Genomic DNA, 22,784 nt, shown 5'->3' with positions numbered 1-22,784 from the left:
TTGATCGGCTGCCTCCTGCATGTTCCCTACTGGGGATTGAGCCCACAACCCAGGCATGTGCCCTGACCAGAATTGAACCTGGGACCTTTCAGTCCGCAGGCCAACACTCTATCCACTGAGCCAAAACGGCTAGGGCTTCAGTTGATTTTTATAGGCTATTTATAGGTAGGTAGTCTTATCCTGTGAATAATAATTTGTCTTCTCCCTTCAAATAGCTATCCTTTTGTCCTTACTACACTATACTAAGTAACAGTGGGCATCCTGGTAGTTCCCCTCCAATGGGAAGGACTCTGGCATTTCACTATTAATGGAAGGTTCATAATTGGTTTCAAATAGAGACTCATTAGCAAAAGGCATAAAAAGTTCTTTGGTTTACAGACACATTTTTAAAAACCAGAAATAATTACAGTAACACTAGTAGCCCTGTGCACGAATCTGTGAACCAGTAGCTCACAAGTAGCTCGTTGGCGCCCTCCTGTAGCTCTCCGCCCATTGCCCCGCCCTCCTGTAGCTCCCTTCGCCCCCCACCCCTCCCCTTCATAGCTTGCTGCCCTGCTCCCTCCTGTAGCTCTCCGCTGCCTGCTTGTAGTTTGCTGCCCCACCCTCCTGCTGATCTGTGATCTGGTCATCACGTGGACGGTTGTTACGCTTCATGGCATAACAACCATTTGCATATTACATCTTTATTATATAGGACTAGAGGCCCATTGCATGATATTTGTGCAAGAATAGGCCTTCCTTCCCCTAGCTTCGCTCCTGGACACCCAGGAGCCTGCAAGTCTCTGCTCCCGGGCCGCCCGGGCGCCAGCAAGTCCCGGCTCCTGGCTGGAGCACTGCTCCTGTAGCTCCCTTCACCCCCCTCCCCCTCATAGCCACGCCTGAAAATGCAAATTAACCCACCATCTTTGTTGGGTTAATTTGCATACTCACTCCTGATTGGCTGTGGGTGTAGTGGAGGTGTGGTCAATTTACGTTTGTCTATTATTACGTAAGGTTAGCTAATATTCAGTATGTACTATGTGCAAAGCACCATGTGTCACATGAATTATATCATTAGCCCTCATGACCAGTGAGATCATTAATACCATTTTACAGATGAGAAAACTGAGGCTCAAAGAATCACACCTAACTGCCCAAGCAAGGTCACAGGACCAGGAATTTTTCAAAAGCAATCTAAGTCCTGCCCTGACCTCTAGAGCACAGTGCACTGGTGCCTCTCTGAAGCACTGTGTGTTGACTTTCAGATGCCTCTGGGGCATCCATTAGGATAGCTGTACTCTCCCTTCTTTGACATCTTATCTAATAAAATAGTAATATGCAAATTGACCATCACTCCAACACACAAGATGGCTGCCACAAGATGGCCAGCAAGGGAGGGCAGTTGGGAGGGACCAGGCCTACAAGGGATGGCAGTTGTGGGCGATCAGGCCAGCAGGGGAGGACAGTTAGGGGTGACCAGGCCAGCAGAGGAGGGAAGTTGGGGGCAACCGGGCCTGCAGGGGAGGGCAGTTGGGGGGGGACCCAGGCCTGCAGGGGAGAGCAGTTGGGGGGACCAGGCCTGCAGGGGAGGACAGTTGGGGGGGACCCAGGACTGCAAGGGAGGGCAGTTGGGCGCAATCAAGCCTGCAGAGGAGGGCAGTTAGGGGTGACCAGGCTGGCAGAGGAGGGAAGTTGGGGGTGACTGGGCCTGCAGGGGAGGGCAGTTGGGTGCAAACGGCTGGCAGGGGAGCAGTTAGGCATCAATCAGGCTGGCAGGGGAGTGGTTAGGGGGTGATCAGTCTGGCAGGCAGAAGCGGTTAGGGGCAATCAGGAAGGCAGGCAGGAGAGCAGCTGGGAGCCAGCAGTTCTGGATTATGAGAGGGATGTCCAACTGCCTGTTTAGGCCCGATCCCGGTGTCCACATGGGGGTAGGATCAGGCCTAAATGGGCAGTCAGACATCCCTCGAGGGGTCCCAGATTGGAGAGGGTGCAGGCTGGGCTGAGGGACAGCCACCCCGCTTGCACTAATTTTGTGCACCAGGCCTCTAGTCCTATATAATAAAAGTGTATTTTACAAATCAACCGAATGGTGGAACAACCAGTTGGTGGGGGCAGGGCTGGTGAGCAGGCAGTGCCAGGCCAGCCAAGGCATGTGCCAGTGGGCAGAGGGAGGGAACGATGATGGGGGAGAGGGGGCGGGGACCAGCGGCGGTGGAGGGGTGATGGGGAGGACCGGCACCATCCCCTGATCGGCCCGTCCGGTCACCTCCCACAGAGGGAGGCTGGGCGTCAATGTAGGGGTGATGGGGGCGGCGCCGTCCCCTGATCGCCTTTTTGGTCGCCTCCTGCAGTGGGAGGCCAGGCAGTGGCAGCGACAGGGTGATGGGGGCAGCACTGTCCCCTGATTGCCCATCCAGTCGCCTCCCACAGAAGGAGGCCGGGCGACAACGCAGGGTGATGGGGGTGGTGCCTGGACTGTGAGAGGGCGCAGGCCAGGCTGAGGGACCCCTCCAGTGCACACATTTTCGTGCACCTGGCCTCTAGCATTAATATAATTAGATTAGTAAGTATTCTAACACTGTGAAAATTTATGAAATAAACCAACTTCCAAAGAAAATCACTTCTGGAGAATTTAACAAGATAGTGTATGGTAAATCTGGTGTCTGTTTTGCCATTTCCAGTATGTTTATAATTATACTAAAGGCTCGATGCATGAAATTCATACAAGGGGCTCGGCCCTTGCAGCCCTGGCTGGCCCTCGCAGCCCTTCGCCACCCTGGCCGGCCCTTGCAGCCCCTCACTGCCCCAACCGGCCCTCGCAGCCTCCGCTGGCCCTCGCAGTCCTGGCTTCATCTGGAAAGTTGTTCTGCTATTCATTCTAATTAGGATATTAGCTCTTTATTATTAGGACTAGAGGCCCGGTGCACTAATTCGTGCATGGGTGGGGTCCTCTGGCCTGGATGGCGATGGGGGCCTTCTAACCCAGTCCCGATCGGGGCCGACTGGCCGGGGGGAGGGACTGTGAGAGATTGGCTGGCCATGGGAGGTTGGCTGTAGGAGCGCACTGACCACCAGGGGGCAGCTCCTTCATTGAGCATCTTGCCCCTGGTGGTCAGTGCACATCATGGCTACCAGCTGGTCATCCGGTTGTAACGGTCACTTAGTCTTATATATATATATATAGACCAGAGGCCCAGTGCACAAAATTCGTGAACGAGGGGGGGGGGGAGGGTCCCCTCAGCCCAGTCTGCAACCTCTCCAATCTGGGATCCCTCTCACAATCCTGGACCGCTGGCTCCTAACTGCTCACCTGCCTGCCGGCCTGATCACCCCCAACTGTCCCCCCTGCCAGCCTGGTCGCCCCACGCAGCCTGCTGTTCAGTCATTTGGTCACCCTTCACTACCCCCCCTCCCCCCGCCGGCCTGGTCTCCCCACGCAGCCTGCTGTTCAGTCGTTTGGTCGCCCCTCACTAACCCCCCTGCCGGCCTGGTCTCCCCACGCAGCCTGCTTGTTCAGTCGTTTGGTCGCCCCTCACTAACCCCCCCTGCTGGCCTGGTCACCCAACACAGCCTGTTTGGTTGTTTTGGTTGCGATGGTCGCATAGGCTTTTATATAGATAGAAGATAGATGGAAAAATCCACTCTATCATAGCAGTTGTTAAAGAAAAAGACAAAAATGGAAATTTATATGGTTCTAATACAGCTATTTAAATCATTATGTATTCAGAGCTGAAAAAATAAATAACAAAAACAAACTACATTTGGTTGCATAAAAGTATTAACTACTATTTCAATTAGATTTTATTAACCAGCATTAGAAGTTCAATTTTAACTCTGTCTCTACATGTGTAAATTTGAGTTCCTTCACTGTATGAAAAAGGTTTCAAACTAAAGCAAGGGTCAACTTGTGTAAATGTTACTGGAAAATTAAAGCAATTGTTCCCAAAATATTTTTCAAGCTTTCTATAGATGGAAAAGCTTTTATACCACTTAACAAGGGCACTTCTAAAATAATTATTTGTACCACTGACATTAAGAGAAAATGAATATAAACTGCTGGACAACAGGTGCTGCCTGTTACTTTCTAAATTAGACCATGAAGGGAAAATCAAAACCATGGTCCTAATTCAGGTGGACTGTACCAGTGATAGTTTATACATAAATCACATTATATAACCAGTAATAGTTTATACATAAATCACATTCTCACTGTATTTAACATTCTATAAACTACTTTATGATGTTGCATTAAAAACATTTGTGTCACACATTCCAGAAACATGCAATTTAATTGTAAATATGTAAATGTTATTTGGAAGATTATCCTTTACAGTGAACTAAAGGATAGCTATAAATTCAGGAGAGACTTCAGCACTTGTTAAATAAATTACTGAATGAACATATTAGGTAGATTAGTAAAAACAAAACTTAACCTTGGGATAAAATGTAATCAACCATCCCAGTTTGTAGAGCATCACCTTGAACCAAATTTGTGTCGTATTAATAAACACCTTGGTGTCATATTAATCAAGAATATAAGACCACTGCATTATGATTAAAAATTAGGATACCATTCCAGTCTAAAACCCATGGATTAAAAGGTATACTGACCACAGAGAAATGCAGTTCACAGTTTGGAATCTCAGAATTTGGGGCTCTAAGCTGGTTTAGTCTTTCCAGCTCCCAATATAACCAACCCATTTTGTAAAGTAAATCAAGAAAAAATACTGAGGTCCTAAATTACATATATATATTAGAATGATCCAGATATTATTAACTGAATAGTGTTAACCTTTAGCATGAATTCAGCAAATACCATTTGAATGCCATTTTTTTCTAGGTTTTAATTCTTCCTCACAAAATTTATTCTAAATCATTTATGGAAGAAATAAATCAACAAACTTTTAAATTATTCTATATAATTTATCATTATCATGACAGATTTTCTCATAATTTAAATGCTCTTAGACCCTTCTGCTCAATCCATTTATACTTTGTGGTTCATTTAATTAATTTCTTCAATGTAATTACTGAGTAATTACTGACACATTATGTCAATTACTGAGTTAGAGTTCAATAATTTTCTAGATACAATATAGTAAAAACCCAAAGTTATCAATGCTTTTACCTTCATTCAAGAAATATTCATTTAGCATCTAATACATACCCAGCCTTGGTGGGTATTATACTCTGGCTCACATTTTTACTTGCATAAGGTTTACATTTAAACACTAACAATCTCCTATTTAAAACTCTAATATAAGCAGTTCAACGTGTCATTTAACTAATAACTCATTATTAGTGTGACTGGGGTGGGAGTCAGCAGGATCAGTTAAGTACCACAGTTCCTGTTTTACATTAAACAGCCCTTGAAATGCATGGCATTCTACAGCTAATAGCTCTTACCTATAAAAGGTACTTGCAAAGAGTCTTCTGAATGACTGTAAAAAAACTAAACCATAATTACAGAAGACTTTACTATTGTAGCACACAGACCATAAATTATCAACAGAACACATGTGCCATCTAATAACCAACCATACCAAAACTTACTAAATTTTAGAAATCACTGCCTTTCTTCTTTTAAAAGAAATGTGTATCGTGTACCAACTAAAAAAGCATGCATATCTCAAATCTGTCACTTGAAATAACAGTGATATAACAATGATAACAGTACCTTCGTGGTATCTATTTATAGTATTATTATATAACTAGTGGCCTAGTACATTGAAAGGAAATTAATTAGAAGAAACATTTTAGTATTGCTATTCGCCCTTTCTCTAATAATAGAAGTGTCAACCAAATTCACGATCGACAATGACAGATGGAAACATATGTGTGTGACTGGCACCAGCAAGAGCTTTATATGTATCGCGCATGTGCGAGCGCCAGTCAACTTAGCCATATATATATATATATATATATATATATATATATATATATATATATATACACACACACACACACACACACACACACACACACACACATACATATAAAATAAACTTGCTTAATTAGACCTGCTTTCTGATATAGCTAAACTTTTTCCAGCCCAGTGAAGCACCCCAACTTCCCTTTCAGGTAATTGTCAGCAACACAGCAGTAAATATTAACACGAAGCAGATTATTATTGTAGATCACGCAGGGAGAACAAAGGGTAAAATATTTAAGTGCAATAGTGTTTGACTATATTCTGTGCAGTGAGAAAACCTGAAGTCATTTTCAAGGTCCACCATTTCTTCTTTTCAGTAAGGTCAAGTTTCTAAGCTTTCTAAATCTCCTTTTACTGGCTAATGAAAAGAAAATAGGATCCCACTGAGTCTCCTACCTACCTACTCCAGGACTTCAGTGAGGATCAAATGAGATGAGGCACGGGAAAACGCTTCACAGACATTTGGTTAAAGTGTAAAATGTTTCCACCTGGCTATAAAGCAAGTCGAGTTCCTGGGCTAAAGAAACTCCAAGGACGCTAGTCACTAGGGAGAGGAAGCTGGGCATTGCTATATGATGTCATTACCTGGCACTCACAGCTACTGTTTCTGGGCTGAGCTGGGTTGTGGGCCACATTTTCGCCATGGGATCTCAGCAGCGTCAGCTGCAATTTGGTGAGCTGTCACTCCAGGGTGGTGACAGGGCCTGTGTCCCACTTTGGGGAAGCCAAGTTTTGCTTTGCGGGTGGCCAGGTCCACAGTACTGTTTCTCTGTAAATGGCCAGTGAGCGTCATGGCAGCTCCTGCATTGAGCATCTGCCCCCTGGTGGTCAGTGTGCGTCAGAGCGACTGGACGGACACTTAGCATATTAGCATATATATATATATATATATATATAGACTGGAGGCCTGATGCACGAAGATTCATGCAAGAATGGGCATTCCTTCCCCTGGCTGCCGGCACTGCCTTTGCTCCAGCCCAGAGCGGCCGGGGCAATGCGGAATGCTTGCGTCATTGCCATGGCGATGACGCAAGTATCCCGCCCCCGGCCACTCAGCGCCTGTGTATACAAATTAACCCGCCATCTTTGTTGGGTTAATTTGCATACTCACTCCTGATTGGCTGGTAGGCATCGTGGAGGTGTAGTCAATTTGCATCTTTCTCTTTTATTAGTGTAGATAATATATTAATTAGTATGCAATATTATATTACATTATATGTTAAATATAAAATAAGGCTGAACATGTGTTATAAAACCATACTCAATGTTCATTCTTTTTTTTTAAATATTTTTTTTATTGATTTCAGAGAAGGGAGAGGGAGAGAGAGAAAAATATCAGTGATGAGAGAGAATCATTGAGGGGCTGCCTCCTGCACACCCCACAGTGGGGATCGAGCACACAACCTAGGTATGTGTACTGAATGGGAATCGAACCATGACCTCCTGGTTCATAGGTCGATGCTCAACCACTGAGCCATGTGGGTTGGGCTGAATGTTCATTTTTTCTTACGGGTTACAATCCCATCAAGGTAGATAGAAAATTTGTACTTCACAAAGAAGAAAACTAAAGCTCAAAAAGGTTAAGGGATTTGGCCATGGCCACACAACTGGTAACGCTGGGGTGAGGGTTAAGTCAAGGTCTGACCAGCTCTATACACCACACAAAGTTGCAGAGAATTAGAGTATTAACCTATCACTGTGATTGTTTGGAGGACAAGATAACAATTCATTCTTTGAAAACTCAGATGAAGAGCATAAAGCATGGTTTTTATACATATAAATGAATAGCAGAAAATTCAATAATACTAACATTACTTAGTAATTTCACTGAAGTCAATTCATCTGCTCTGAAAAAGTATAATGTATCAATTAATACGCTAGTAAATTACAAAGCACAAAGGCCACTACCTTTGAGTATGGCTTTGTTTCCTTTTAGGCCAGTTTTGTGATGATAGCTCTACCTACCTTCCCACTCTCTCTTTGGACTCTTGGAGGTGCCACAGGGACTTGTGGAACTTCTACATTCCAAATCGATCTGTTCCTGCCTCTGCCGCTGCTCTTCCAGGAGTGCTGACTCATGCATCGCTTTAATGTGTCGCTGGTAGAGGGCATAGCCACTCACTTGGGTTCCAATTGGCATATTACATGGGGCGCAGGACACCTACAGGAAGAAAAAAAATTAAATATGCCATGACCAACATAATAATTACCATCTGTTGCAACTAATGCTTATTTCTGTAATGTTACTGGTCAAAGTGATTTTACCATGTTTTAATTGAAATAATCTTCAAGTATAATGATTAAAATGCTAAACAGTTACTTTCAGAAATGAACACAATATAAATCACAAAAGCTGTAATAAGATAAATCAAATTAGAAATTAAAACACTCTGTCTGCTACTAACTTATGATGATCAAATCCTTGGTAGCTCAGCCCTGCGTCCTTACCCCTCCTCTCAATGTCCTCCTTTTACCGCAGACAATCAGTTGGAATACAGGGGAGTCTCCCCAGTTGGCCAAGATGGCGACAGGAGGAAGTTCTTCCACTGAGGGGTCAAACACTAGAAAGATGAATGGACAGGGCCCCCAAAGGCCATAAAGCTAGAAATATGAATGGAAAGGCCGCAATGTGCCAAAAGCTAGGAAGATGAATGGATAGAAGAAAAAAAAAAGCCCTCCCTTCCCTATTCCTATAAGAACAGCAGGCTTGAGCAGGAAGAAAGAGAGATGGTCTTAGAGACAGGGAGTCCACTGTTCTTCCAGGTTGTATGGCACCTAAATAAAACCTCTTTGCTTTTTTTTTTTATCCTCACCTGAGGATATGTTTTTATTGATTTTGAGAGAGGAAGGGAGAGGGAAACATTGATTTGAGAGAGACATATCCATCAGCTGCCTCCTGTATGCACCATGCCCCAACTGGGGATTGAACCCACAATCTAGCTATGTGCCCTAACCGGGAATCAAACCCACAATCTTTATGATATATAGGACTCCACTCAACTGAGCAACCCTGCTGGGCAAAACCTCTTTCCTTTTGCTCCAGCACCTGCCTCACAAGTTTGGCTTTCGTTGCAGTAGGCAGACAAACGTCCGTTTTTTGTTTTTGTTCAGTTACAGTTTTTGAGGACTTCACTGGGACAGCATGGACCTCAAGCAAGTCCTGGAGGGCTCGGGTGGGGTCCAGCGGCCTATGGCAGGCTGGCCCAGGGACAGTGGGACTGAAGGACTTCCCAGCAGCTACCAAGAGCTTTTCTTGGGGAATTTGCCTGCACTCCTTCTCTAGGTGTCAGCCACCTGAAATGCTTGGCTGGTGAAAGGAAACAACGGGTTTTGGGGAGAGGAAATCCAAGACTGCACACCAGGGGTCCTCTCTCCCTGCCGCTCAGGCTTCATGCCACTTAGGTCCTGCTAGCACTGCTGTGGTATCGGCTGGCAGGAGATAAGACAGTAAGAGTTGCTTGTGAGTACCCATTTGGAATAATGGAATTATGGGTCCAATTTTTGTTCATATGTTCCCACTTTGTCTGGGGTCTTGCTATGGCTATGGTTTTGGGTTTGTACTTTTGTGCCATCGGGGTGCTCTTTTTCGACTCCTGAAGGGAGCCCACTGAGCCGAATTTTAGAAGATTGGTCCTTGTACAGCTATGGTTAATGACTAAGAAGGAATTGGTTTTCTACTGTAACACTGCTTGGCCTATGTATACTTTATACTACTCGGGAAAAATAGGTTCCCTAAATTACTACTCCATCATACAATTGGAATGTTTTGCCCATGGTCAGGGAAATGGAATGAAATCCCTTATGTCCAGGTGTTCATGTTTTTATAGGGTAAGGATTCGGCAAAGAAGGGGAACAACTTAATGATCCAGAGAAGGGAAAGACACAAGAAGAAAAGGAGAATGAGGAAATAAGTCTCTTTAATGCCCAGCAACTGAGGGACCCAGGGTTAGCAGCAGGAGGATTTCCCCCGCCACCGATCCCCACTTCCGCTGCTGATACCCCTGAGATAGGGCCAGAGGGGCGGCAGCCCCACCCCGTATGCTGAAGAAATGGTCTCCCCCTCAATGACCTGGCAGGGCACCCAATTTGGCCAGGGAGCATCCCTACCTGGAGCAGAACAATTCCCTTTGAGGCAATACCCTATAAGCCGAATAAACCAGAAAGACCAGTCTGATGGCTTCCTTAAGGCCCACACTCCATTTCTACTTCCGATTTAATGAACTGGAAGAATTCCAACACCTCATACAGGGAGGATCCTCAGAAAATGGTAGATCTTATCACCTCCACTTTTGCCATTCACCACCCAAACTGGGCAGATGTCTAGGCTCTTCTTAACATCCTGCTAACAGCTGACGAAAGGTGGCTGGTTATACTAAATCAGGCTAATGGAGAAGCTCATCACCTTCATCAAGAGAATCTCAGTGGGATCCCCCACCCAGCCAGGGCGAATCCCTTGACAGAGCTCAACTGGGACCTGAACAGCAGGGACCTAGCCTCCCTAGAACATTATAGAAAGGGCATATAGGACAGGCTTAAGAAAGGGGTGCCTGGACAAAAGAGCCTGAATGTGAAATGCGCTGTTCAACAGAGACCAAATGCAGATCCTTCTGAATTTTTAGAAAGGATCTATCAGGCCTATCAAAAGCACACTGATATTGACACACAGGCACCAGAAAATGTCCAGATGATAAATGTGACTTTTATTGGGCAAAGTGCCTGCAGATCAGAAGGAAGCTCAAGCATTTAGACAGGATGTTGGGAATTAATCCCTCCCAGCTGGTGGACAGAGCCTTTAAAGCTTACCATGCCCGGGAAACAAGGACACTGAAGCAGGCCACTGTTTTCTTAGAAACAGTGCGGGAAACCAGAAGAGGTGGGATCTGAAAGGAAAAGGGAAAGACCCACAAGGCGCCAATCAATGTGCCTATTGCAAAGAAACTAGATCACATGAGAACAGGATGGCTGCCATGCCTCTGGGCACTAGCAGCAACCTCTGACATCCTACAGAATGGGTAGAAGAGTACCCCACTAGAACTGAGAAGGCAACTGAAGTAGCAAAACTTCTACTCAAAGAAATAATCCCTAGGTTTCAACTTCCTTACACCATTCAAAGTGACATGAAGCGTTGTTTACTTCAGAAATCTCCCAGGAGATAGGACAGGCACTGCAGACTCAATGGAAACTGCATGCATCTTGGAGACCCCCATCTACAGGGAAGACTGAGAAAGTAAGCCACAAAAGCCCTGGTCGGGTAGCTCAGCTGGTTAGAGCATCATCCCGATATGCCACAGTTGTGGGTTTGATCCCTGATCAGGGTACATACAAGAATTAACCAATGATTGCATAAATAAGTGGAACAACAAATTGATGTTTCTCTCTCTCTCTAAATCAATCAATAAATAAAAACTTGAAAAAAAAAAAAAAGAAAGAAAATGAACCACACAATAAAGAAGATCCTGGTGAAATATGCCAGGAAACACATTTGAAATGCGACTAGGTACTCCCTATTACCTTGCTCCAGATTAGGGTAGCACTCTGAAGTAGGGCTTAAATTAAGTCCTTTGAAACAGTTTATGAAAGACCCTTCCAAGTTTCTGTTTTAGGAGCACCTCCTTTAGATTTAGAACAGCAATCAAACATCAAATAATATGTACAACAGCCAGGGCAAACACTAACAATTTTGCATAAGTTTGCTCATTACGGGTCTATCTACCCATCTGATGAGCCCTTACACCCATTCCAGCAGGGAGATGGAGTCTTACTAAAAACCTGAAAGATTCAAGTTAGCCCAGCACTGGGCCAGTCCCTATGATGACCTGCTGACAACACCCTCTTCACTAAAGCTCACGGGAATCAAGCCTTGGATCCACCCTCACGGGTAAAGCAGGTGCTGCCTGAGGAGGACTCAGATCTTGCTGCTGCTGTTCATACTGCAAGGGAAAACTGGACCTGCAATCCTGAAAGAGATTTAAAATTCCTCTTTTGGGAAGGAGCAGCGCCTTCCAAAGCTAAGTGACAATATTACTTCTCCTTTTATTATTTTTTTTTTTACAATTGCTCCACTCTATGCCCAGGCTTAGACTGATAACGCCTTTGTCTGCATTTCCCAGAAAGTAGCTTCCATGGCAAACGTATCCTGCTGTTGGGTATGCCACCCAAAGCCCTACTCAAGATTAGATCATGCAGATCTCTTAGTCTCTCCAGTCTCTGATTTCACTACAATTCCCCTGCACGATTAGGCATACCCCTCACTCAGCACTTGATCGTTTTTTCTGCCCAGTAGCTTTCACTTTAGTAGCCCATCGGCAACACTGGCTCTTGAAATATAAAGCAGAATACCAGCTTCGCTTGTTCACAGTGCCATCCTCTAGAAACCACGTATGCTGTCTTCAGACAGCAATCCTCCTCCCTCATGTAAAGGCTTCCCTCCATCCCTGACCTCTCTCTTCTTTTAGTAGATAGTAATAATCTCTGGACCCAAGGATAGGTAAGACTATGAAGAAACTACAGAAGATGAGACCTTCATCTATTTACCCTTGTAAGATTACAAGGGTCCATAGTTTGTTTGAAATATATTTTTATTGATTTCAGAGAGGAAGGGAGAGGAAGAAAAATAGAAACATCAATGATGAGCAGGAATCATTGATTGGCTGCCTCCTGCACACTGGACCGAGCCCGCAACCCAGGCATGTGCCCTTGACCGGAATCGAACCTGGAACCTTTGGGTCCGCAGGCTGACGCTCTCCATTGAGCCAAACCAGCCAGGGCAAGGGTCCAGAGTTTTGAAGGGGGAAGTTGTTACCACAGTCACTCAGTTGGAGCATCAGGGAGTCTCTACAATTGGCCAAGATGGCAGCAGAGGAGGTTCTTACACTGAGCACACCAAAAGCTAGAAAGATATCCAATCTATAAAATTGCACCCAAGTGCACTGCACCTAAGGCTAGCAAGATAACTGAATGGGGGGAAAAATAAAGACCTCCCCTGTCCCTATCCCTATAATAATGGTGGACTTGAACAGGAAGAGAGTGGTCTTTGAGACAGGAGTCCAACATTCTCCCAGGTCTCCTAGGTCAAATGGGACCTGAATGAAACCTCTTTCCTTTTGCACCAGCACCTGCCTCACAAATTTGACTTTTGTAGCGGCAGGCAGCTGAACCTGTGTTTTTTCAGTTACACTCTCACCAGGTAATGATATCCTCTTTTGTGGATTTAAAGGTCATCTATATGTTAACAACTCATAAATTTCTATTTCTAAGACATTTTTCTCCAAAGTCTACACTTAGAAAAATTGCCTAACAATTCCACTTGGATATCTCAAAGCTCCTCAAAACCTATATGCAAAATTGAACTTTTCATTTTCTAAACTCAGTGTTTCTCCTACAGTGATCTCCATTTTAGAAAATTGAACCTCAGCAGCTTCAGCTAGACACTGGCAGTCATCCTTAACTAATGAATCTCTTCAACTCCCACAACTAATTCATTAACATATCAATTCTCCTCCAGTCAGAAATCAAATGTTACTTCTTCAATTAGGTTATCCCTAACCATTATTCAGGGTGGGGCAAAAGCAGATATATATTTGTGAGTAAACGAAAGTTTATTCTTGTATTATTATTTATTATTATATTGCTTTCCATACGAACAACTACTTTAGCCCCTAACACAGTACATTATTTCATGAATACAAAATAATCCTGGGGAAGTAGACACCTAACCTTTTTCAGAAGCTGTTATCTAAAGACTTCCATAGTGTTTTCTGCTACTATAAGTAAAAAATATCACTGAATGTTAACATACACATAATTTTCTTGCTTTTGTGCTTTGGCTTATATGTAAACATGGCCTTTCCTATTTTGCTACAAAAAGTCAAATGAAGTGTTCTGGTCTAACCAAAGTATTATTTCCTAAGTGGAATCTTATTCACATGTCTCAATAAGAAGGAATTTCTCATTTTAAATGTTTAAAAAAAATTTTTTTTAATTTTTTGCTTTTCCTTTTCTCTCATTTTAATTTTTTAAAAAATATATTTTTATTGATTTCAGAGAGGAAGGGAGAGATAGAAACATCAATGGTAAAAGAGAATCCTTGATTGGCTGCCTCCTGCATGCCCCTCCTAGGGATTGAGCCCGCAACCCGGGCATGTGCCTTGACCTCCTGGTTTTATAGGTTGATGCTCAACCACTGGGCCACGCTGGTTGGTCTCATTTTAATTTTTATTATTTTTTCCTATGTCTTATGATCACAACCAATCTCTAATTTTTCTGAAGTCAGAGATTATAATATGTGTATATTCCATACAGCATTAAATGCTGTCTTGAACTGGGTATTCAATAAATATCCATTTGAAGAAACTGATGAATAACAAATGTTTAAGATTTTTTTTGTGAGCCTATCACATGTGCACACTTAACTTTTCCCAATTATCATATGATACAGTTAACAAATTTTTTGTGTTTTTGTTTGTTTGCTTGTTAATCCTCACCTGAGCATATTTTTCCTGTGATTTTTAGAGAGAGTGTAAGGAAGGGGGAGAGACAGAGAGAGAGAAAACATCAATGTGAGAGACACATCGACTGGTTGCCTCTGGCAGGGGACTGAGTCTGCAACTGAGATACATACCCTTGACCAGAATTGAACTAGGAACCTTCAGTCTGAGGACCAACACTCTATCCACTGAAAAAACTGGCTAGGGCACAATAAATAAAGCAGGAGATAGAACATAACTAAGTAAAAGAACAATACCGAAGACTGGAATTCACTATCAAAAGGGAATCAAACTTGTAGAGATGAAGGTAAAATATAAATAAAACTAGATTTGGAATTATATACTGAAGTTAGCCATACTCTATACTTCATTCTAAATATTCAAAACCTATTTATTCTACTACTGTCTTATAGCAAAACAAACAAATCAAAAGCAGAAGTTACTAATATTTATGGCTAGAGAATTATATTTCGTTTGTTTTTTTTCTTAGAAATGACCATCTCAATCCATCATCACAATGAATCTAATACGAATATCCAACAGATAAATAAACAAAATGGATATTATAAATCTTAAAAAGGAAGACGATTCTGACACATGTTACAACATGATTAATCTTGAGGACATTATGCTGAGTGAAATAAGCCAGTCATAAAAAGACAAATACTTATATTCCACTTATATGAGGTACCTAAAGTAGTCAAAATCAAAAAACAGAAAGTAGAACAGTGGTTACCAGGAGCTGGGAGATGGGGAAAAGGAGAGTTATGGTTTAATGGGAATAGAATTTCAGCTTTACAAGATGAAAATATTCTGGAGATCTGTTTCACAACAATATGAATATACTTAACACTACTCAACTGTACACTTAAAAATAGTTGATGATAAATTTTAGTACCCCAATTTTTTTAAATCCTCAATTGAGGACATGTGTGTGTGTGTGTTTTTTTTTTTTTTTCAAATATATTTTATTGATATTTCACAGAGAGGAAGGGAGAGGGATAGAGAGCTAGAAACATCGATGAGAGAGAAACATCGACCAGCTGCCTCCTGCACACCTCCCACTGGGGATGTGCCCGCAACCAAGGTACATGCCCTTGACCGGAATCGAACCCGGGACCTTTCAGTCCACAGGCTGACGCTCTATCCACTGAGCCAAACCGGTTTCGGCCATGTGTGTGTTTTTTAAACTGAATTTTTAGAGAGAGAAGAGGGAGGAGAGAGAAACACCAGTGTGAGAAACATCAATCAATTGCCTTCCTACACACCCCAACCAGGGATCGAACAGTGCTCCAACCAACTGAGCCACCTAGCCAAGGCTTTTACCATAGTTTCTCTAAAAATCAAGTACTGATTAAAGGAGAGAAGAAATGTGTCTACAGGTCTTTGTTTTTCAACTTTACTTTTCTTACTCATATTAAGCACTTACCATTGGTGGAATAACAGCAGCTCGATGCTGAAGCTGTGGCAGGTCCAGTGGATTTGGTTTCATTGGGGATGAGACCAGTATAGATCCAGTGGGATTTAACATTGAAGGCTTTGAGTCCATAGGAAACATTCTGCAATTGGCAATTATAAAAAGAGAAGTTAACATATTCTTATTTAAGACTTTAAATACAGAGTAGGGCAAAAGCAGGTTTACAGTTGTGAGCATATGAAACACAGAGTATATTCATGTATTATTTTCCATACAAACAACTATCAACCTATTTTGCAACACCCTGTATACTAGTATAATTACCATAAATCCTTATAAGTCAATACATACACACACACATCACATTAACCTTACAGGATATTTGTACAGTACAGAAAAGAGAAATTATAATGCTAATTACCCTGGTAAAAAAAATCTAATACGGATTAATAGGTTGAAATTTATCTGAATTTAATCATCTGCATCTAACCAACTAAATAGTTTGAGCAAATGTCATTATTAAAATGTCAGGTACTAATTTACCACTAATACAGATTGCAAACTAGTCACTTGTTACAAAATGGTTTGCTAGGATCACAGAGTATTTTTAAAAACGTTTATATAAACCACTGTCATTTTAAAATTGAGAATTTCACCCAGAATTCCAGACTCCTGGTTTCTTATGTAAATTGGAAAGAAATGGTAACGTGAAACCAGCATTCCCACAGAGCAAGAACATGCTAACTTGTAGCAGCTGCCCTTTCAAAGATACACAAGCTCCTCTGTTCAGCACAGCATCTGCCAACTTATACTCCACTGGCTTAACTCGTTTTCAGTACTACACTTGAGTTTAAAAAATTAGTAGTGTACAATAGTGCCACACCTTACGGGCCTGATTATATTTCCACATGTTGTCAGTTATTGGGGGAGGTAACATTTAAAAGGTATAAACTGATAAGAAAATTAGAATGTATAAAAGAAAATAATTTACATTTTACATGAGAATAAAGATGATATTAAAGATGTAGGAAATTGAAAGCGTTATTTTGATAGTTTGAAAGAGATATTGACTTTAGAAATGTCATTCAGAGACCACCATATATTTCCAAAACATTTCTGAATTTCAACACTACTGTCATGCTCATCTCTTATGATGCTCCTCCATTTAGATTAACTGCTATCCGAATTTTTCCTTCATTTATATAGTTACCAAAACCAATAGTGCAAAACATAGAAAATCCTTATTTTAGATTAGATGTTTCATTAAAGAATACCTAAAAAAGGACAACACAGCTTAAATCCACTCATGCTAATCCCAGTCAAAGTCTGGGACAAGTAAAATCTAGATTATAATGACGTGAGGGGAAAAGATTTCGAGATGGTTGAATTTTCTGGAAAAACCAGTGGTTAAGTAGGACCCCTTATTTTAATTCCTGTTGATTAAAATTCTAGTATTTACGATATAAAAATCTCTTTGGAAAAATAGCACTATGATGCTTGATCTTATTATTCTAGCATTACATCTCATTCTAGAGTAAATAAGATATAAATATATTGGCTATGGACTAAAAGCACAATGACACCAGCAAGACACACTATGAACAGAATTGGCTATCTGCTGAGTGCCTTATCTGCCTTTTTCTAATTAAAATGGGGGGTAAAAAACAGAACTAAATTGGGTTTCTGATTAAATGAGGTTTTAGTCTAATTCATTTCTAGAATTTGTACCAATCTAGCATTCTACTGTGATTCTAAGTGACTCCATTTCTTTCAAAGAAAAGGAACCACCAGGAAATCAAATATCTATATACTAGAGGCCCGGTGCACAAAATTTGTGCACGGGGGGGGGGGGGGGGTCCCCTCAGCCCAGCCTGCACCCTCTCCAATCTGGGACCCCTAGAGGGATGTCCGAAAAGGGTGGTCGGACATCCCTCTCACAATCCAGGACTGCTGGCTCCCAATTGCCCTCCCCTGCAGGCCTGGTCCTGCCCAACGACCCTCCCTGCTGGTCTGGTCCCCCCCCCCCCCAACTGCCCTCCCCTGCAGGCCTGGGTCCCCCCCAACTGTCCTCACCTGCAGGCCTTGTCCCTCCCCCCACAACTGCCCTCCCCTACAGGCCTGGTCCCCTCCAACTGCCCTACCCTACAGGCCTGGTTCCCCCCAACTGCCCTCCTCTGCAGGCCTGGTTCCCCCTCCCCCAACTTTCCTCCACTGCAGGCCTGGACCCCGCCCCCAACTGCCCTCCACTGCAGGCCTGGTGTCCCCCCTCCAACTGCCCTCCCCTGCAGTCCTGGTCCCCCCCAACTGCCCTCCCCTGCTGCCCTGGTCTCCCCCAACTGCCCTACTCTGCTGGCCCAGTCACCCCTAACTGCCCTCCCTGCTTGCCTGATTGCCCACAACTGTCCTCCCCTGCAGGCCTGGTCCCCCCCAACTGCCCTCCCCTGCAGGCCTGGTCACTCCCAACTGCCCTCCCCTGCAGGTCTGGTCCCCCCCCCAACTGCCCTGCCCTATAGGCCTGGGTCCCCCACAACTGCCCTCCCCTGCAGGCCTGGGTCCCCCCCAAGTACCCTCCCTTGCTGGCCTTGTCTCCCCCAACTACCCTCCTCTGCTGGCCTGGTCACCCCCAACTGCCCTCCTCTGCTGGCCTGATCACCCCTAACTTCACACAACTGCCCTCCCTGCAGGCCATCTTGTGGCGGCCATCTTGTGTTCACATGGGGGCAGCCATCTTTGATCACATGGGGGCAGACTGTCTTGGAGCGACAGTCAATTAGCATATTACCCTTTTATTATATAGGAGGATATAAAAGCCTAATATACAAAATGTCCCCTCGGGAGTTCAACTGGGAGACCGGGAATTCAATTGCTCACTATGACATGTGCTGATCACCAGGGGGCAGCATGTAATGAAGGCAGGCCCTGGCTGGCAGCCGGGAGGCCCCAATCTGCTCTGATTGCTGGCCAAGCCTAGGGACCCTACCCGTGCATGAATTTTGTGCACTGGGCCTCTAGTATTACATAAAGTAGTATCTATTTCTTTAAAATATTTAGTTTTATACTGGAATTTTTTATAAAACCATAAAGATGATACATTCTTATATTAATTTAACTAGAGGCCTGGTGCACAAAATTCATGCAGGGTAGAGTCCCTAGGCCTGGCTGGCAATCAGGCCTGATCTGTGGGGCGACTGGTGGGGCGATTGGGGGGCCACTGCTGGCACTCACCTTGGCTGGCCTGGCACCGCTCGCTCACTGGTCGCCTCCCTCTGCAGGGTGGATGGCGGGGCAATCGAGGGCCCCCACTGGCACCCACCTTGGCTGGCCTGGGGCCTGTGGGCAGCTCCTGCATTTAGCGTCTGCCCCCTGGTGGTCAGTGTGCATCACAGTGACCAGTTGTTCTGCCATTTGGTCGATGTGCATATTAGGCTTTTATTATATAGGATGACTAAAAGTATTTATAAATTAATTTGTATTATACCTGATATTTTAAATTACAAATAAAACATCTAAAATTTTAACTGATAAAAAAGTGATCATTATAATTACCATTAACTTACATTTAAATTATTAAAATGCTTTTAGAAAACTTAACATGTTTCTCATGTCAGTATTTTCTTACATCTAACACTGTGGGTACAGTAAGCCTTGCTCTGAGGCCATAGGGTCTCAGAGCAAAAAAAGCTGGAGCAAATACCTCTTGCTTCCACCTTCATCATCACATCCTACTACTATCACCAGTAATGGCAGTCACCTGTGGTTTAGTTCACAACTTTGTCAGATGAAATCCCTTTTCTGCTATCATATGGAATGCATGCAACAACTAATGTAAAAAATTTATAATTTTTTTCATTAAAAAATAATGATCACACAGTTGTTATTGGTTTAAAAAAATTTAAAAGCATACACACTATCTTTAATTTGCTGATGTTTATACAGTACTTCCTGTAACCAACAGCATTCCTCTGATTTAGTCAGCGGCCAACAGAGAAAAGATAGAATAATAGTTAATGAATGAGTCTCACCTCTGTCTCTCTGGCTCTCCATCCACGTCTTCATCAGCACTGCAGGTGGCACTGGAATCATTGTCTGACGGGGGTTCAGTCCTTTGGACATTTACCTGCTGAGCCACCACCAAATTGTCATCTCCAGGCTCTGTCTTCTCACTGGCTTTTTCCAGGTCCCTTTCTTTGGTATCACCTTCAACTTGAGATGGGTTGTTTTCAGGTACCCCCATTTCAACATCTACAGAGTCTGCTTTGGTAGTCGTGGGAAGATCAAGAACAGAAGTCACGTCAGCACTGTGCTCCTGATGTTCGATATCCATTGGCTCTGTTATCTCAACAGTGACACCATTATTCGCCTGGGTCACCACACTTTCATTTTCAGCTGGTTTTGTACTTGGAGCTGATGAGGGAGATGCACTGGGAGCAGTTTCAGTGGTACACTCGTGCTCAGCTGCAGGTTCAGTGTTTCCTCGAGAAGTCAAATTTTCAGTGCTATCTTCGCTGGGCTTCACAGCTTCAACTGGTGAAGGAGAAGGAGCACTTTCTGTATCAGAACTATTTTCAGCACCTTAAAGATAATGATACAGCATAAAAATCTGATAATGAGCACGGTTCACGTGGTGATAGAAGCCATGCTTGAGAGCAGTTGTTTAGGACAGATTTCACTCCTTCAATGACCTCCCTAAAGTGTTACCACCATTGGGAAAGCCAGTTTTCTACAGAGCATGAAAGGGAAAGACCAAATTGTCTTGACCTTCTGAAACTGAAAGTGTAAAAGCTTTTAATGTCTAAAAATAATTTATATGAAATCTGAAAAACAAAGAAAGAAGGAAAAACAAAACCAAACAAAAACCATTCCCATAAATGGTAACATTCTGGACTGTTTCTACCAGCCTGTATCTGTGCTTTTCTTTTTACCAGCAGTTTGTGACAAAAATATAACATGAGTTACATCTGTAATTTTAAGTTTAATGTGGCGGCCACATTAAAAAACTGAACAGAGATTGCTAAAATTAACTTTAACAATATATTTTATTTAACCCAATTGTCCAAAATATCATTTAAACATGTATTCAATATAGAAAACTACTACGATGTTTTACCTTTTTTGGTTCTAAGTCTTCAAAATCTGATTATATTTTACATTTTTAATACATCTCAATTTGCACTAGTCACATTTAAAGAGCTCAACAGCTACCACACTAGACAGCAAAGCTCTGTAATAATAGTACAGATTTCTAATGTAAAACGCTGTAGCCCTGCTCTTTTCCCTACATCATTTGTATCATCTTGTAAGTATACTAGAGGGCCGGTACATGAAATTTGTGCACAGGAGGGGAGGGGTGTCCCTCAGTCTGCCCTGCACCCTCTCACAATCTGGGACCCCTAAGGGAGAAGTCCGACTGCCGGTTTAGGCCCAATCCTGGACATCCCTCTCACATTTCGGGATGCTGTATACACCACTGACCATACTTTTCATACAGGTGAAAGGCATCTTGCTGCTGTATGGGCAGCTACATATTTTTGCCCTGATGATAAAAAGTAGGACATAACATGAACCTTCTGAGGCAGTAGTACCATTTTCCCCATCTTATGGGTGGAAAAACTGAAGTAGAGAGAAATTAAGTAATTGGCTTTATCATACAGTTGTGTCAGAATCAGGGCTGACCACAAAATATGCAAGCCAGAGTCCATGCATGTCATCGCTGCATCATCCTGTTTTTTCAGTGTTAGAGTAGCCTTGCCAGGTTTTAACTTTTAAATTTAAGAGACTGTTCCCAATATATAGGGTAGGGTCCCTAGGCCTGGTAGGTGATCAGGGCCAATCTGTGGGGTGACGGGCGGGGCAAGTGGCGGGCCCCTGCTGGCACCTGTGTTGGCTAGCAGCCTGGCACCCACCTGCTGGCCAGCCCCACCCCCTGCCGCTGGTCACCTCCCTCTACAGGGTGACCGGAAAGTGGAGCGATCGGGATGGGGGGGTAGGGAGCCCTGGCACCCGCCTTGGCTGGAGGCCTGGTGCTGCCCACTCACAGGCCCCAACCGGCGGCAGCTCCTGCATTGAGCGTCTGACCCCTGGTGGTCAGTGCATGTCATAGCGACCAGTTGTTCTGCTGTTCAGTCTATTTGCATATTAGAGTTTTATTTATTATACTAGAGGCCCGGTGCACAAAATTTGTGCTCTAGGCGGGGGGGGGGGGGGGGGGGGGACAAGGGTGTCCCCCAGTCCGACATGCACCCTCTCGCAGTCCGGGACCCCTCAGGGGATGTGGGGAACAGGCCTAAGCCAACAGTTAGAAATCCCTCTCGTAGTGCGGGACCCCTTGCTCCTTACCGCCTGCCTGCTTGCTGCTCCTTACCACTCAGCTCGCTGCTCCTTAATGCTGCCATGGAGGCAGGAGAGGCTCCCGCCACTGCCACTGCGCTCGCCAGCCGTGAGCCCTATCTTTCTGTGTAGTTGTTTGTGGGCCAACTGCTCTCTTCCTTCTCATTTAGGTTGAGCAGTATGTGAGGGCAGAGCACGCTGTTGTGGAACGCAGAGGGCTGCCTGGAGCTGAGGGTAGTGGCCAAGCCCACGGGGTGAGAGGTGGACACAGAGGACGCTATCTCACCCAATTGTGGGGTGGGCTGGCCGGCCTTCATCTGCTTGACTCCACCCAGGGAGGGACCTAGCAGGGTGTCTGCCTCTCCATTCTCCATCCTTCCATCTGTGACACCTGTCACTCTTGCCAGGCCTCCCACAAAGTGAGTTCAGCTCAATCCCTGAATGTAAATGGGCACGGTGGGAGGGGAGGGCTCCACTCCAGTGCCCCCTGATTCCCAGCAACAGGACCTGGTTGACAGGACCTGGTCTCAGGACAGTGGCCACAGCTGCAGAACATAGATCTGTTTCAAGAAAAGTTGGGAATGCAGACTTTCATATGCGCCCCTATTGCAAAAGGTGGCAGTTATTCACATTGTGGCAAAGA

The 22,784-nt window shown here is 43.9% G+C and overlaps 1 protein-coding gene across 15 annotated transcripts in view; it reads right to left on the bottom strand.

The window, feature by feature from the left end:
• Positions 1-22,784, bottom strand: part of NCOR1 (nuclear receptor corepressor 1) — a gene marked incomplete at its 3' end in the record, with an annotated part of 233,555 nt that overhangs the window by 61,809 nt on the left and 148,962 nt on the right. For 13 of the 15 annotated variants that reach the window (XM_080680923.1, XM_080680927.1, XM_080680921.1 and 10 more), the window contains 3 exons: positions 19,837-20,386; positions 15,827-15,956; positions 7,877-8,072 (listed from right to left, as the gene is read on the bottom strand). In XM_080680923.1, the coding sequence (XP_080537049.1) occupies positions 7,877-8,072; positions 15,827-15,956; positions 19,837-20,386 (876 nt within the window). The remainder of the gene's footprint in view (positions 1-7,876; positions 8,073-15,826; positions 15,957-19,836; positions 20,387-22,784) is intronic. The other 2 variants (XM_080680930.1, XM_080680916.1) reach the window with 1 other exon arrangement.

The sequence above is a fragment of the Plecotus auritus genome (assembly GCF_963455305.1).
Source record: "Plecotus auritus genome assembly, chromosome: 7".
Taxonomy (NCBI): Eukaryota; Metazoa; Chordata; class Mammalia; order Chiroptera; family Vespertilionidae; genus Plecotus; species Plecotus auritus.
Note: the sequence above shows the minus strand (reverse complement) of the source record. Positions and strands in the feature narration are given on the sequence as shown.